This window comes from Anolis carolinensis, unplaced genomic scaffold (assembly GCF_035594765.1).
Source record: "Anolis carolinensis isolate JA03-04 unplaced genomic scaffold, rAnoCar3.1.pri scaffold_11, whole genome shotgun sequence".
NCBI lineage: Eukaryota > Metazoa > Chordata > Lepidosauria > Squamata > Dactyloidae > Anolis > Anolis carolinensis.
This window is the reverse complement of record NW_026943822.1, coordinates 1,651,815-1,668,947: the sequence shown is the minus strand read 5'-3', so window position 1 is coordinate 1,668,947 and position 17,133 is coordinate 1,651,815. Positions and strand designations below refer to the sequence as shown.

Sequence of the window (17,133 nt, the reverse complement as noted above, 5' to 3'; positions counted from 1 at the left end):
GACTATTTGGCAAATTAGATCTGATTTACTTAAATGTACAACCAAACAGCCAAGTCTTGAGCGCTTTTCCAAAAGGTTGCAACTCCGACATTGCTCTAAGATATAGAGGCAATGAGTTCCACAGAATTGGAGAATCGGCCGAAAAGGCTCTACGCCTTGTAGCTTCCAGGTGTGCCTCCCTAGGGCTCAGTATGTATAGGAGATTTTCCTGGGAGGATCAAGGTGACCACTGATGGAAAAAAGGAATGAGGTGGTCCCTAAGATATAATGGTCCTTGGCCATTTCGAGCTTTAAATGTCAGGATCAGTATCTTGTAAGAGATCCGATGTTCTCTTGGTAGCCAATGCAGTTGTTTCAGAATCGGTGTAATATGGGATCTTATAGATGATCCCGCTAGCAGTCTGGCCGCCGCATTTTGGACCATTCGGATCTTCTGGGTTTTTGTCTTCGGAAGGTCGGTGTATAAGGCGTTACAATAATCCAACCTAGTGGTGACTGTTGCATGGATTACCATTGCCAATGCTTCTGTTGAGAGGTAGGATGCCAATTTCCTTGCCTGGCGAAGATGAAAAAAGGCCTGCTTACTTATGGCAGTGATCTGGGCCTCCAATGTCAGTGATGAGTCCAACACAACCCCAAGGCTATGCCCTATGAGGAGCGGCTTAAAGAGCTGGGCATGTTTAGCCTGCAGAAGAGAAGGCTGAGAGGAGACATGATAGCCATGTACAAATACGTGAGGGGAAGTCCTAGGGAGGAGGGAGGGAGCTTGTTTTCTGCTGCCCTGCAGACTAGGACACAATGGAACATGGGCTTCAAACTACAGGAAAGAAAGGAGATTCCACCTGAACATCAGGAAGAACTTCCTCACTGTGAGAAGGGCTGTTCGGCAGTGGAACTCTCTCCCCCAGACTGTGGTGGAGGCTCCTTCTTTGGAGGCTTTTAAGCAGAGGCTGGATGGCCATCTGTCAGGGGTGCTTTGAATGCAATTTCCTGCTTCTTGGCAGAATGGGGTTGGACTGGATGGCCCAGGAGGTCTCTTCCAACTCTACTATTCTATGATTCTATGATTCTAGCTGCTGGCGCTGGAGAGTGTTGAGGCTCCAAATGGCAGGCAGCCAGCAGCCTTCTCTTGTTCATGCACTTCAACGGCCATCAAGAGCACTTCAGCCGCTTATCGGGAGGCTGTCAACAGTCGAGGGAAGCCTTGAAGGCGTGTTTCCTCACCATCCCTTCCTGGCCAGCTTCAAGGCGGAGGGGCAGCTCCATCGGCACAAGGTGCCAACCTGAAGCCTGGCCTTGGAAGGCCAGTGGTGACACCGCTCGGATCCCAAAGCCTTCACAGAATCACAGGAGTTGGAAGGGACCCTAAGGGCCATCCAGTCCAACCCTCTTCCGCCTTGCAGGAAAAGCACAATCAAAGCCCTCCCACAATTCCCAGATTGCAGCTGGACATTCATCAATTGATAGTGGTGCGCCAGGTTCATCCTTCTCAGTCAGACTAATGTTATTTGTAAATTTTATTTTAATGTTATCCTCTGTTATCTTAATTTTCTGTGTGTAATTCAAATATTACTATGGTCAGTTTTAGTATATAATTTAATTATAATTTCAAGCGTCAAGATGTCTGATTTATAGACGGTTCCCACCATACATACAAGATTTCCCTAGCCTAAAATGATACATTTTAATATATTGGTTTTATGGTTCCCGTCCCCTTGATCTGGTCATGTAAGTGTGATTTATTGTTATAATTGTATTATTTTACTTTGTTTAATAATGTGTATTATGTTGTTATTTAATGTTTGTGTTTGCTTTTATGACTGTAAACCGCCCTGAGTCCCATCCGGGAGATAGGGCGGTATATAAATAAAGTTTTATTATTATTATTATTATTATTATTATTATTATTATTATTATTATTATTATTATTATTACTACATTTTGCAGAGTTTCCCTACTTTGTTTTTTAAAGTTATATCTATATTGTTGCCTTTTTGATATTACTTTATCTGTGTGAATGCATATGATCTTTACGGAAAGTGGGTGAGGCCTGGAATTTTATTTTAAAGCGAACGGTTCCCTGCAACATCTGCATAAAATAAGCAAAAAATCCTATGGGTTGCTGTGAGTTTTTCAGCCTGTCTGGCCTTTCCAGAAGCATTATCTCCTAATGTTTCGCCTACATCTATGGCAGGCATCCTCAGAGGTTGTGAGGTCTGTTGGAAACTAGGCAAGTGGGGTTGATATATCTGTGGAATGATGTCCAGGGTGGGAGAAAGAAACAACTCTTGTTTGCTTGAGGCAAAAGTGAATGTTACAATTGGCCACCTTGATTAGCATTGAATGGCCTTGCAACTTACCATACATCATTCTGCCAGTCTCTGCTAGACAAACAGAGCACAGCAGGAGCCCTAGGCAACTGAGAAAGATGAGAGTAGGTAAAAAGTATTCAAAAGGACTTTATGACCTGAAGGGATCTCCCGTCTCTAGGGTCTAATTGCGAGAAAATGTACTTATAGGGTCACCGAGCTCCAACAAAGGAAAGTCTGCTGAAGGGAGAGGCCGGGATCCTTTCCTCACCTGCTGTAGGTTCCATGGCTCCTTCTGGATCGGCTTGAAGCCCTGCTCCTCCAAGGCGTTTGGCTGAGTCCACTTCGGCCGCATGTTGACCACCTGCCACACACGCCAAAATATAGAACAGTCACAAAAATGTACCTACAACGTGCAAAAACAGAAGGCGAAGGGCATCATCCAGACAGGACCCCAATTGGTCACATGCCTTCCAAGCAGAAGGAGAGAAGCGACTCGTAGCTGTTGCTTGGCAAGGCAATCTTGTCTATATATATAAAAGAGTGATGGCATCACGGTGACCCACAAAACAACAAAACTACAGGCCCCCCAACCTCGAAATTTGACAACACAACCCATCATCCACGCCTCTAGGTTGATACAACAAAAAGAAAAGAAAAATAAAGTCCTAATTAGAGAGAGAGGAATAATTGCTTTTATCCAATTGCTGCCAGTTAGAAGGCTAAGCTCCTCCAGCTTGGTCTCCTAGCAACCCAATAAAAATAATAAAAAACACTAAAAAAATTAATACAATAAAATACTATAATAACAGAAAATAACTAAAAATAATACAAGAAAATAATAAAATATAATAAATAAAAAGATAACTTACAATAAAATTAATTAAAAAATGCAAATAACGTCAAATAAAAATTACACAACAATTTTTAACCAATACCACCACCACTTTGCCACAGCAACGCGTGGCCGGGCACAGCTAGTATTTTATATTTATTATAAAATATATTATATACCGTATATACTCAAGTATAAGCCAACCCGAATATAAGCTGGGGCACCTAATTTTACCACAAAAAAAACTGGGATAACTTATTGACCCGAGTATAAGCCGGGGGTGGGAAATGAAGCAGCTACTGGTCAATTTCAAAATAAAAATAAATACCAATAAAATTACATTAATTGAGGCATTAGTAGGTTAAATAATGTACAATAGAGTCTTACTTATCCAAGCTAAATGGGCCAGTAGAAGCTTGGATAAGCGAATATCTTGGATAATAAGGAGGGATTAAGGAAAAGCCTATTAAACATCAAATGAGGTTATGATTTTACAAATTAAGCACCAAAACATCATGTTATACAACAAATTTAACAGAAAAAGTAGTTCAATACGCAGTAATGTTATGTTGTAATTACTGTATTTACAAATTTAGCACCAAAATATCACAATATATTGTAAACATTGACTATAAAAATGGCTTGGATAATCCAGAAGCTTGGATAAGCGAAGCTTGGATAAGTGAGACTCTATTGTATATATACGGATACAGATATACAGGTACATGGAGCTATATGTATATACGATTTGCAAAGATCTGCAAACATATGAGGGGAGAATTCATATATAAAATTAATGTATATAGATAGATACAGATATATATATAAGTACATAGGGATTGCAAATGCATGCAGGGGTTTAACGCCTATATGTCTGTAGGAGAGATTAACAAACGCTTTTATAAAATTAATGGATATGTTTTTTTTTCTTCTTCCTGACTTGCAAGGGTGTTTTTCCCTTTTCAAAACATTCCCTTGGTGAAGAGCGAGGGAGGCTTTGGAAAACACACTGATAAGGGAGGGTAAGAGAGAAATATGTCATATATTGCAAGCAATGGCCTCCAGGTTCTGTTGCCGGGCCTTGACTTTGACCCCATTATAAGCCGAGGGAGGCTTTTTCAGCTAAAAATAAAGGGCTGAAAAACTCGGCTTATCTTCGAGTATATACGGTATACACATTCTATATCTTTTATGATGGCAGTGACACCAATCTTGAGACTCTTGTGCAGGAAACCCTTTCACCAGGCAGGATCCTTACCTTTGGCATGGGCTGCCCTTTCTTCATAACTTCATAACTTGCTAAACAAAAAAAAAGGCAAAAAAAAATTCAATTAACAATTCCTTCCAATTTTAGACAGAATATAAGACAAACTCTTGACATATTCTTAACAAGATACGAGGACACTTGGCTATTCGCAAGGTGTTTACACCCTGCGTAAACCAACAAAATCAAGTATAGTCTAAGAGTTACCCTTCCTATTTAATTCCATTTTAAGATTTGTATATGTTTAGATTTAAATTATATCATACTTGGTTTTGTGGTGAGCTGCTTTGAGTCTTTTTAGAGCGATAAAGCGGGTTTCAAAGAAGAGAAGCCCCTTAAGAGCAATAGGATAGAAATACTGCTACTACTAACAATAATAATATTTTCTGGTGTGTGTCAGGAGCGACTTGAGAAACTGCAAGTCGCTTCTAGTGTGAGAGAATTGGCTGTTTGTAAGGACATTGCCCAGGAGATATTCGGATGTTTTACCATCTTGTGGGAAGCTTCTCTCATGTCTCCGCATGAGAAGCTGGAGCCGAAAAACGGGAGCTCACCCCGCTCCCCAGATTTGAACTACCAACCTTCTGGTCAGAGGTTTAATCCACTGCGCCACTGGGGGCTCCCATAATAATAATAATAATAATAATAATAATAATAACAGAAGCCTCTCAAGAGCAATGAGGTCAGTCTTCGAATGGTTCCTTTTATTGTGATTGGTTTTATGGTGAGCTGCTTTGAGCCTTCTTTTTAGAGATATATTTATTTATTTACAGTATTTATATTCCGCCCTTCTCACCCCGAAGGGGACTCAGAGCAGATCACAATGTGCACATATAATGGCAAACATTCAATCTATATATATATAAAAGGGTAATGAAATTTTGGCCTAGGACAAAACAACAAAACTACACATCCCAGAAACACTAAACTTGGCAGCACAACCCTTCATCCATGCCTCTACATTCATACAACAAAAAGAAAAGAAAAATAAAGTCCTAATTAGAGGGAGAGGAATAATTGTTTTTATCCAATTGCTACCAGTTAGAAGGCTAAGCTCTGCCCACTTGGTCTCCTAGCAACCCACTCAGCCCAGGGGACAGGCAGAAGTAGGCCTCACTTAGGCCTCTTCCACACTGCCTATAAAATACAGATTATCAGATTTGAACTGGATTATATGGCAGTGTAGACCCAAGGACCTTCCACACAGCTATATAACCCATTTATAATCTTATATTATCTGCTTTGAAATATCACAATGAATTTAAAACACTGACTACAAAAACATTGACTACTAAAAGGCAGACTGCGTTGGATAATCCAGAACATTGGATAAGTGAATGTTGGATAAGTGAGATTTTACTCTACAGGGGAAAACCTTTACCCTTTACCTTAACTACCACCAATTCCTCAATACTTTTATTTCCCATACCACCAGACTTCACCACAGCAACGTGTGGTTGGGCATAGCTAGTGCCATATAAACATAGAGACAGAGACACAGAGGCAATTTAACAATTCTCCAGCTTCCAGCTTCCTGAGGAGATGCTCGATTCCAGCCACAGGAGGAGCAGCTGCTTCATCATCCACTGTAGCATCCTGATGGATACTTCCTCATTCCAAACGGGAGCTGGATGATTTTTATGGTGTCGTAAATTAGTTAAATTTCCTCCCCACAAAGCAGTACCTAAACTCCTACTTGATAGATACAACTATCTTTTGGTTGCTTAGGTCAACAACGAGCAGGGGCTATGTTTTATTTTAATTTCCAGGTGCTCATTCCGACACAGGCTGGCCTCGAACTGATGACCTCTTAGTCAGAGTAATTTATTGCAGCTGGCTACTTAACCAGCCGCAATAAACAATACAAAGAAAGGATTCCCTAAAATGCACAGGCAAGAGGCCACTACAGCTAGAAATGCAATCCAATGATATGAACTATACAACAGCAATTAAACCAAAATATAATCCATGTGTTACCAACACACATACATTCAGAGAAAGTAAAACTCTATATTCAGAGTTTGTGAGTCCAATGCCCACCAGAGTTCATGTTCCTCATGGAGGACTGTATAAATCTCTAATTGTGAGTCCAAATTTAATGTCCAAGTAAGTGAATCCTTTATGAAGGAATTTTATGAATTCCTTAGGCAAGCACAGGAGAAGCAGGTAGAACTCACTGTATATAGGGAAAATTTTAAAGGGGCCCCGTATGGATATAGGTGTGGCTATGTATCAGCCATTTGAAAGAAGTTTTGCATAGCCACACCTATATCCATACGGGGCCCCTTTAAAATTTTCCCTATATACAGTGAGTTCTCCTGTGCTTGTCTAAGGAATCAAACCAGTAGCAGAGCACACATGTACGAGAGTTCATGGAGGAGAGTTTATGTAAGTATATATGCTCCTGTCTTCAATGCTGTTACTATATTTTGTAATTTGTATTTTTTTATCCTGTACAAGTGTCTCTAGCCACTCATATGTATTCCCTGTAGATCCACTCCGTCATTGATAATGATACACTAAATAGATATACTCAAAGAACGAAATTGACTACTCCAGGTTTTCCATACCTGCATAACCACCACCTGAGGAAGACTACACAGTCGAAACCGGTCGTGGATGGTGACTAACCTTAGACTTGTTTAGATTGGATTTCATAAAAGGATTCACTTACTTGGACATTAAATTTGGACTCACAATTAGAGATTTATACAGTCCTCCATGAGGAACATGAATTTTGGTGGGCATTGGACTCACAAATTCTGAATATAGAGTTTTACTTTCTCTGAATATAGAGTTTTACTTTCTCTGAATATAGAGTTTTACTTTCTCTGAATATAGAGTTTTACTTTCTCTGAATATAGAGTTTTACTTTCTCTGAATGTATGTGTGTTGGTAACACATGGATTATATTTTAGTTTAATTGCTGTTGTATAGTTCATATCATTGGATTGCATTTCTAGCTGTAGTGGCCTCTTGCCTGTACTTAACCAGCCGCGCCACAGCCCGGCCCCAAAATAGGATACAAATAATAATAGCAATGATAATAAAAACATGACCAGTTCTGGATTGAGATTCGTCCCCAAAATGATGCCCGGAACAGATGAATGTCCCCAAGTGGGCAGAAAGTTCCTCCAAAAGAAAGCAGAAACACAAGGGGCAACTCCCTCTTTCCACAATGCTGCACCCATCCCTTCCTTTCCCGCCAGCTGTACCTTTGCCGGACTCCTCCATGGCTGCCTTGACCAGGGCCAGGATCTCCACGTTGTCCCCGATCCGCGCGTAGTAGGCGCAGTCATGGCCGAGGGCGTCCACCAGTGTGACTTCGGACCCGTTCCGGAGCAGAACCTCCACCGCATCCTTGCAGCCGTATTCACAACCCAGCATCAGAGCAGTCCTGGAAAAGAGAGAGAGAGAAAGAATGAATGACTGAATGACTGAATGAATGAATGAATGAATGAAAGAGGCCACTGAGGCATTCCAGGGAACAGTGGGAATGGAGCTTGCAACCAGCCGCGTGGAACAAATGCCAGGATCTTTCTTTCCGGCCATTTGCTTGAGGTCGGACAAGGTAAATTCCCTTCACCCCACAGAGAACACACATCGGGGGGAAAACTATGCTAATAGCTATAAATTGGGTTTTCATTGGTTTTAACTATTTATTTTTAATATCATTAATATTTAGTTCTATATTTCCAGATTTATTACACTATGTAACACGATTTTTGTTCCTGTGTTATAAATGTCATTTCATAATAGGTTCTATCATTAAATACAGTAGAGTCTCACTTATCCAATGCATTTTTATAGTCAATGTTTTCAAAACATTGTGATATTTTGGTGCTAAATTCGTAAATACCGTAATGACTACATAGCATTACTGCGTATTGAACTACTTTTTCTGTCAAATTTGTTGTATAACATGATGTTTTGGTGCTTAATTTGTAAAATCATAACCTAATTTGATGTTTAATAGGCTTTTCCTCAATCTCTCCTTATTATCCAACATATTCACTTATCCAACATTCTGCCAGCCTGTTTATGTTGGATAAGTGAGACTCTACTGTACATGGGAAAAGTTAATTAAATTGCAAAAACTTTGTGTTTGTGGTCTGCACAAAAGGTTAAATAAAATGGCATATGAAAGGTTAAAAATGGCAAACACAAAAATGAAGTTTCTGGAGTGGAACAGCTACAGTAGAGTCTCATTTATCCAACATAAACAGGCCAGCAGAAAGTTGGATAAGTGAATATGTTGGATAAGTGAATATGTTGGATAATAAGGAGGGATCAAGGAAAAGTCAAATTAGTCAAAAGTCAAAAGTCAAAAACATCAAATTAGGTTATGATTTTACAATTTAAGCACCAAAACATCATGTTATACAACAAATTTGACAGGAAAAATAGTTCAATATGCAGTAATGTTATGTTGTAATTACTGTATTTACGAATTTAGCACCAAAATATCACAATGTTTTGAAATCATTGACTACAAAAATGCCTTGGATAATCCAGAACCTTGGATAAGTGAGTGTTGGATAAGTGAGAGTCTACTGTACTTTCAAAGTAAGAACCACACAATTAAGCAGGAAATAACACTTTCAAACCAGGAACTGATTTTTTTCAAATTTTGTTACATACTGTTATTGATAAGTTTAATTATATCTTTGTATCTGATCCAATCCTCATTATAGGCCTTCTTTGTCATGCGAAATGCTTCATTTGAGGGAACCCAAAGTGGTGTCTATGGTGTCCCAAGACAAAACTTTGGTTTACTTTAATTCCAAATTCTCAAGAGAGCTTTTTGTAAAATCTAATTCAAAAAGGATTTGTCATTGGTGGGTTTCAAATACCTTCCAAACCTTCTAAAGTCCTAGTCCTTTATAACAGCATCTGTTCTCTGACTCAAGAAATTGCCAAAGCTTCAAAGTAAGTCTTTAGGTCTGGTATGTCGAAAGAATAGAGACATGACACGGGCAACAAAGGTCCACATAGTGAAAGCAATGGTATTCCCCATAATAACCTATGGATGCAAGAGAGAGCTGGACCATAAGGAAGGCTGAGTGAAGGAAGAGAGACGCTTTTTGAACTGTGGTGCTGGAGAAAAATTCTGAGAGTGCCTTGGACCTCAAGAAGATCCAACCAGTCCATCCGCCAGGAAAAAATGCCCAGTGGCTGCTCACTGGAGGGAAGGATATTAGAGGCAAAGCTGAAGTATTCTGGCCACACAATGAGAAGACAGGAAGCTTGGAGAAGATCATGATGCTGGGGAAAAGGGAAGGAAAAAGGAAGAGAGGCCGACCAAGGGCGAGATGGATGGACAGTATCCTTGAAGTGACTGGCTTGGCCTTGAAGGAGCTGGGCGTGGCCATGGCCGACAGGGAGCTCTGGCTTGGGCTGGTCCATGAGGTCACGAAGAGCTGAAAGCGACTGAACGAATAAACAACAACATGATAATGTTATAATACTATGATAATACTATAAGGGAGCTCTGGCTTGGACTGGTCCATGAGGTCACAAAGAGCTGAAAGCGACTGAACGAATAAACAACAACATGATAATGTTATAATACTATGATAATACTATAAGGGAGCTCTGGCTTGGACTGGTCCATGAGGTCACGAAGAGCTGAAAGCGACTGAACGAATAAACAACAACATGATAATGTTATAATACTATGATAATACTATAAGGGAGCTCTGGCTTGGACTGGTCCATGAGGTCACAAAGAGCTGAAAGCGACTGAACGAATAAACAACAACATGATAATGTTATAATACTATGATAATACTATAAGGGAGCTCTGGCTTGGACTGGTCCATGAGGTCACAAAGAGCTGAAAGCGACTGAACGAATAAACAACAACATGATAATGTTATAATACTATGATAATACTATAAGGGAGCTCTGGCTTGGACTGGTCCATGAGGTCACAAAGAGCTGAAAGCGACTGAACGAATAAACAACAACATGATAATGTTATAATACTATGATAATACTATAAGGGAGCTCTGGCGTGGACTGGTCCATGAGGTCACAAAGAGCTGAAAGCGACTGAACGAATAAACAACAACATGATAATGTTATAATACTATGATAATACTATAAGGGAGCTCTGGCTTGGACTGGTCCATGAGGTCACAAAGAGCTGAAAGCGACTGAACGAATAAACAACAACATGATAATATTATAATACTATGATAATACTATAAGGGAGCTCTGGCTTGGGCTGGTCCATGAGGTCACAAAGAGCTGAAAGCGACTGAACGAATAAACAACAACATGATAATATTATAATACTATGATAATACTATAAGGGAGCTCTGGCTTGGACTGGTCCATGAGGTCACAAAGAGCTGAAAGCGACTGAACGAATAAACAACAACATGATAATGTTATAATACTATGATAATACTATAAGGGAGCTCTGGCTTGGACTGGTCCATGAGGTCACAAAGAGCTGAAAGCGACTGAACGAATAAACAACAACATGATAATATTATAATACTATGATAATACTATAAGGGAGCTCTGGCTTGGACTGGTCCATGAGGTCACAAAGAGCTGAAAGCGACTGAACGAATAAACAACAACATGATAATGTTATAATACTATGATAATACTATAAGGGAGCTTTGGCTTGGGCTGGTCCATGAGGTCACAAAGAGCTGAAAGCGACTGAACGAATAAACAACAACATGACAATGTTATAATACTATGATAATACTATAAGGGAGCTCTGGCTTGGGCTGGTCCATGAGGTCACAAAGAGCTGAAAGCGACTGAACGAATAAACAACAACATGATAATGTTATAATACTATGATAATACTATAAGGGAGCTCTGGCGTGGACTGGTCCATGAGGTCACGAAGAGCTGAAAGCAACTGAATGAATAAACAACAACATGATAATGTTAAAATACTATGATAATACTATAAGGGAGCTCTGGCTTGGGATGGTCCATGAGGTCACGAAGAGCTGAAAGTGACTGAACGAATAAACAACAACATGATAATGTTATAATACTATGATAATACTATAAGGGAGCTCTGGCGTGGGCTGGTCCATGAGGTCACGAAGAGCTGAAAGCGACTGAACGAATAAACAACAACATGATAATGTTATAATACTATGATAATACTATAAGGGAGCTCTGGCGTGGGCTGGTCCATGAGGTCACGAAGAGCTGAAAGCGACTGAATGAATAAACAACAACATGATAATGTTATAATACTATGATAATACTATAAGGGAGCTCTGGCTTGGACTGGTCCATGAGGTCACAAAGAGCTGAAAGCGACTGAACGAATAAACAACAACATGATAATGTTATAATACTATGATAATACTATAAGGGAGCTCTGGCTTGGACTGGTCCATGAGGTCACAAAGAGCTGAAAGCGACTGAACGAATAAACAACAACATGATAATGTTATAATACTATGATAATACTATAAGGGAGCTCTGGCTTGGGATGGTCCATGAGGTCACAAAGAGCTGAAAGTGACTGAACGAATAAACAACAACATGATAATGTTATAATACTATGATAATACTATAAGGGAGCTCTGGCGTGGGCTGGTCCATGAGGTCACAAAGAGCTGAAAGCAACTGAATGAATAAACAACAACATGATAATGTTAAAATACTATGATAATTCTATCAGGGAGCTCTGGCTTGGGATGGTCCATGAGGTCACGAAGAGCTGAAAGTGACTGAACGAATAAACAACAACATGATAATGTTATAATACTATGATAATACTATAAGGGAGCTCTGGCGTGGGCTGGTCCATGAGGTCACGAAGAGCTGAAAGCGACTGAACGAATAAACAACAACATTTTGAAACCCTTCCTAGATTGGGTTGTTGTATGTCTTTCGGGCTGTGTGTCCATGTTCCAGAAGTATTCTCTCCTGACGTTTCGACCACATCTAAGGCAGGCATCCTCAAAGGCTCAAAGGTTTGCCTGCCATAGATGTGGGCGAAACATCAGGAGAGAATACTTCTGGAACATGGCCACACAGCCCGAAAGACATACAACAACCCTGTGATCCTGGCCATGAAAGCCTTCAACAACACATCCCTCCTAGATATATCATCAGTAAGAACCTGTCCATTGGATTCTTTTATACTGTACTTGCATGTTATGTTTTATCTTTGTTCTGTGTATTTTAATATGTATTTTGTACAAATATGTTTTAAAATGTATGTTTTATAGAATGTTTTTAGATAATTACGTGTGTTTTAATGATGTTGTAACCTGCCTCGAACCACGAGGATAGGCGAATAAAACATAAAATGATTATTATTATCATCAACATCATAATTTATTTATTTTATTTATTTCCAATATTTATATCCCGCCCTTCTCACCCGAAGGGACTCAGGGCGGCTTACAACACTGGCACAATTAGATGCCTATACAAAATCAATCAACTGTACATAAAATCAGTTAAAAAACAATTAAATACAATATAAAATTACAGTATATAAATTTTAAAAATATATGTGCTCAGATTCGTTCATCCGAAAACCTCGTGCCTTATCCATAGGTCAGTCTGTGTCATCTTTATTGTTTATTCATTAAAAGCCTGGGCACATAGCCATGGTTTTGGGGCTCTTCTAAAGCCCAAAAGAGTTGGAACTTGTCTGATCTCTCTGGAGAGGGTGTTCCACAGCTGGGGAGCCACCACCGAGAAGGCCCTGCCATCATCCATGGGTTCTGCATCCAAGGATTCCACAACCCTTTGAAGGCCACCATAATAAGGCCGGTGTAGCCCTCCATGAAAATGGGTTTGATAGCCCTTCTCTAGAGAGGTGCATTACCGGTTCTGTTTGTCTCTCGCGTTGACCTCAGCTCCTCTGTCAATCAGAAGTTGGCAGACGGTCGGACGGCACATCTGAGTGGCCAGCACCAGCGGGGTCCTTCCGTCCTGGAAGGAAGAGAAGGGAATTGTAAAGAAAAGGCACCACAAACTGCATGAAGGCAGCAGAGGAAGTGGGTCATCAGAGTTCTTCCGAAGGGGCTTTTGTGAGACTTACTGCATCCCTGGCGTTCACGATGGCTCCATGGTCACACAGCAGCTGTATCCCGGAGGCACAGTCGGACATCGCTTCCAGAAAGAGAAGGGCATTGCATTAAGGAGAGAACTACGCCATCATCGTCATCATCATCCCGATAATAATAGCATCTTAAAATCAAGCCACTAATAATAATAGTCAACTTAACATCAAGCCACAAGATTATTATTATTATTATTATTATTATTATTATATGACACAGCAAACAAGATAGATATGCTGGATTTCGTATCACAAAACCTAAAGTCGAAAACTTCCCAAGTGTCTAGGACTGTGAGATGTATTTTCGGATGATGAGCGCAGATCCCAGCAGGGTGGCCTTTTGCAGCTGGCAGATCGTAATTTTGTCAATGTCTACTGTTTCCAAATGCCGGCTGAGATCTATTATTATTATTATTATTAGTGACTTGTGGCTTTATGTTAAGATGGCTCTTCCAAATAATAAAATTAACAATAATTGGGAAGTGTCCAACATGCGATCCAATACAACAACCACCATAGTGATCTTGTTTGCTGTGTACTAATCTTGTTGTGTATCAAATTATTATTATTATTATAACAACAGCCATCTTAACATTAAGCCACAAGCTTATTATTATCATTATTATGATTATTATTCAGAGGAGCCATCGTAACAGCAAACCACAAGCCAATAATAATATTAAATAAGAATAATTGGCTTGTGGTTTGATGTTAAGATGGCTCTTCCAAATACGACTAATAATAAAATTATTATTTACTTCACTTCTACCCTGCCTTTCTCGACCCCGGAGGAGACTCAAGGCGGCTTACAAATCTGGCAAAATTCAATGCAGCACAGGTAAACAATAAAACACATCTCACCAAAATATAAACAATCTAAATATAAAAGGTAAAGGTTTCCCCTGATGTTAAGTCCAGTCATGTCTGACTCTGGGGGTTGGTGCTCATCTCCATTTCTAAGCCAAAGAGCCGGCATTGTCTGTAGACACCTCCAAGGTCATGTGGCTGGCATGACTGCATGGAGCGCCGTTACCTTCCCGCCGGAGCGGTACCTATTGATCTACTCACATTGGCATGTTTTCGAACTGCTAGATTGGCAGGAGCTGGAGCTAACAGCAGCTGCTCACGCCGCTCCCGGGGTTTGAACCTGGGACCTTTCGGTCTCCAGCTCAGTGCTTTAACGCACTTCGCCACCGGGGCTCCTTAATTGCTTATATATTAATCTAAATATATAAGCAATTAAAACACGTATCAATTGAACAGATAAAAATCATATAAAATGCTAAGTCATGATCTCATGTTGAAATCGATGAGATGATGAGAATTGGAAAGAATCATTTTAAATTTGAGCCATAAGCCCCTACATAGTCTTATTAGTTCACTTCTTTAACTACTCCTCTCTTTCATTGGGGCAAAGACATACCATGAAAGAAAGAGAACCAGCTACTTCTTGATTTCTTAGTACCTCCCTGGCTCATTTACTGCAATGAAATGACCATGCACAGCCAGTCTGGAGAATCATTGTTCTTTTCACTGCAATATAGGACATCCTTACCTGCATCGTGGAGGGCCGTTCGGCCCTGCAGGTCGGCATTCTCGGTGGGGCAGTTGTACTGTCAAAACAGACAAACGCATTGTTATCACCATCAAGCCTCTACCAGATAAGAATTACTTCCTAACACAGTGATGGCCAACCTATGACACGCGTGTCAGCACTGACACGCCTAGCCATTTTTGCTGACACGCTGCTGCATGCAGATTGATTGGATGACTATGTCTTTTGTGGCCAAATTCGGTGTGATTTGGTCCAGTGGTTTTGTTGTTTACTCCATGGGAATTATGCACATTACATTATCATTATATCATTCTATTATTATTCTATTATTATTGTAGTATATTCTCATATTATCACTATTACATTATTCATGACTACATTGAAACTAGAATAGAGAGAAATCAGCGTGGAAACTGCAAGAGGTACCATAGATTGTTGTACATGGAAATAAGGGTAGTAAGTAGTTTTTGATTTATTAAATACAGTTATATGTTACAATTATACATTTTTGTTAAACTATACATATTGCGAAATTATGGTTTTTTTCTCGAAGTGACACACCACCCAAGTCATGCTAGGGTTTTGTTTTGTTTTTTTTGGTGAATTTTGATACACCAAGCGCAAAAGGTTTCCCATCATTGTCCTAACATCATTCTGATGATAAATGCTTTTCAAGGGGCATTTAAAATATGGCTCAGTTCCCTTCCTGTAAAGGAAGCGTCCTTTGGGGTGGTATTTACAGCTCTGGGGCATCATCCCGAACCGAATCAATAAAAGGGGAAAAGGGATATGTGGAATGGTACTCCATCCACTGGTTTCTTCAGAAAATAAAGGGCTGATCAGTTGAAAACACAACTGCGCTTTGGGAGGTTTCATCCCACAAATAAGTGCTGTCCCTCTGCACCAAATCCCCCCAAACTCCCGCGCTGTGCTTTCTGGTTTATCATCCATTACCTGCAACAGCTTCTGCAGGCAGAGCGCGTGCCCATACTTGGCAGCCAGGTGAAGAGCGTTCCTTCCTAGAGGAATCCACAGGGACAAAGAGTTACGCAATGGAATCCCTAAAAGAAATGCTAGAGAAACACGTATCGCAGACAAGAAAGAAACCCCTGAGATAGATTGTTGGTTAAACAAGGTGTTGGAAATAATGAATATGGATAAATTGACGTATTTATTAAAAAATAACGTTGGCAGACCGAAAAAACAAACTAACTGGGGCTTGATAAAAAATTATTTGAGAGAAGAGCAAATGAAGGTGTTAATTTAAACAGAAGGTTGGTTAAACATGGATCGAGAGTAAGAAGATGCTGACACTAATGAGACAAGAAACAAGAAAAAGTAATCCAAATTTTTTTCAAAGTAACTGTGTATGAGATGGAAGTCATTGTATATACCTTTTTTGTTGGACCCTGTTTTTGCTCATTTTGGTTTTTTTTGGGTTTTTTGGTTTTGTTTTTGTTTTGTTTTTTTCTTTTCTTTTTGTGTCCTCTTTATCCATACATATATGTATAAATGTATCAGTCTTGTTTTCATTTCTATTTTACTCTTCTCTTTATTTACTTATCTTTCTTTCGGACCTTCACTCTTCTTTACTATAAATATAATTGTTCTCATAGAATCATAGAATCATAGAATAGTAGAGTTGGAAGAGACCACATGGGCCATCCAGTCCAACCCCCTGCTAAGAAGCAGGAAATCGCATTCAAAGCACCCCCGACAGATGGCCATCCAGCCTCTGCTTAAAAGCCTCCAAAGAAGGAGCCTCCACCACGGCCCCGGGGAGAGAGTTCCACTGTCGAACAGCCCTTCTCACAGTGAGGAAGTTCTTCCTGATGTTCAGGTGGAATCTCCTTTCCTGTAGTTTGAAGCCCTTGTTCCATTGTGTCCTAGTCTGCAGGGCAGCAGAAAACAAGCTCCCTCCCTCCTCCCTAGGACTTCCCTTCACGTATTTGTACATGGCTATCATGTCTCCTCTCAGCCTTCTCTTCTGCAGGCTAAACATGCCCAGCTCTTTAAGCCCTTCTCACACTTTCACTGTTCAGTCTATCTGCAATTTCCAATAAAAATTTAGTAAAAAAAATATTTAAAAAAAAGAAACTTACG

The 17,133-nt window shown here is 40.0% G+C and overlaps 1 protein-coding gene across 1 annotated transcript in view; it reads right to left on the bottom strand.

Moving 5' to 3' along the window:
• uaca (uveal autoantigen with coiled-coil domains and ankyrin repeats) overlaps positions 1-17,133 on the bottom strand; it is a 60,028-nt gene that overhangs the window by 12,172 nt on the left and 30,723 nt on the right. The window contains exons 4-10 of the mRNA XM_062963155.1: positions 15,985-16,049; positions 15,031-15,088; positions 13,455-13,525; positions 13,239-13,345; positions 7,624-7,805; positions 4,403-4,443; positions 2,581-2,673 (exon numbers count right to left, since the gene is read on the bottom strand). Of these exons, the coding sequence (XP_062819225.1) occupies positions 2,581-2,673; positions 4,403-4,443; positions 7,624-7,805; positions 13,239-13,345; positions 13,455-13,525; positions 15,031-15,088; positions 15,985-16,049 (617 nt within the window). The remainder of the gene's footprint in view (positions 1-2,580; positions 2,674-4,402; positions 4,444-7,623; positions 7,806-13,238; positions 13,346-13,454; positions 13,526-15,030; positions 15,089-15,984; positions 16,050-17,133) is intronic.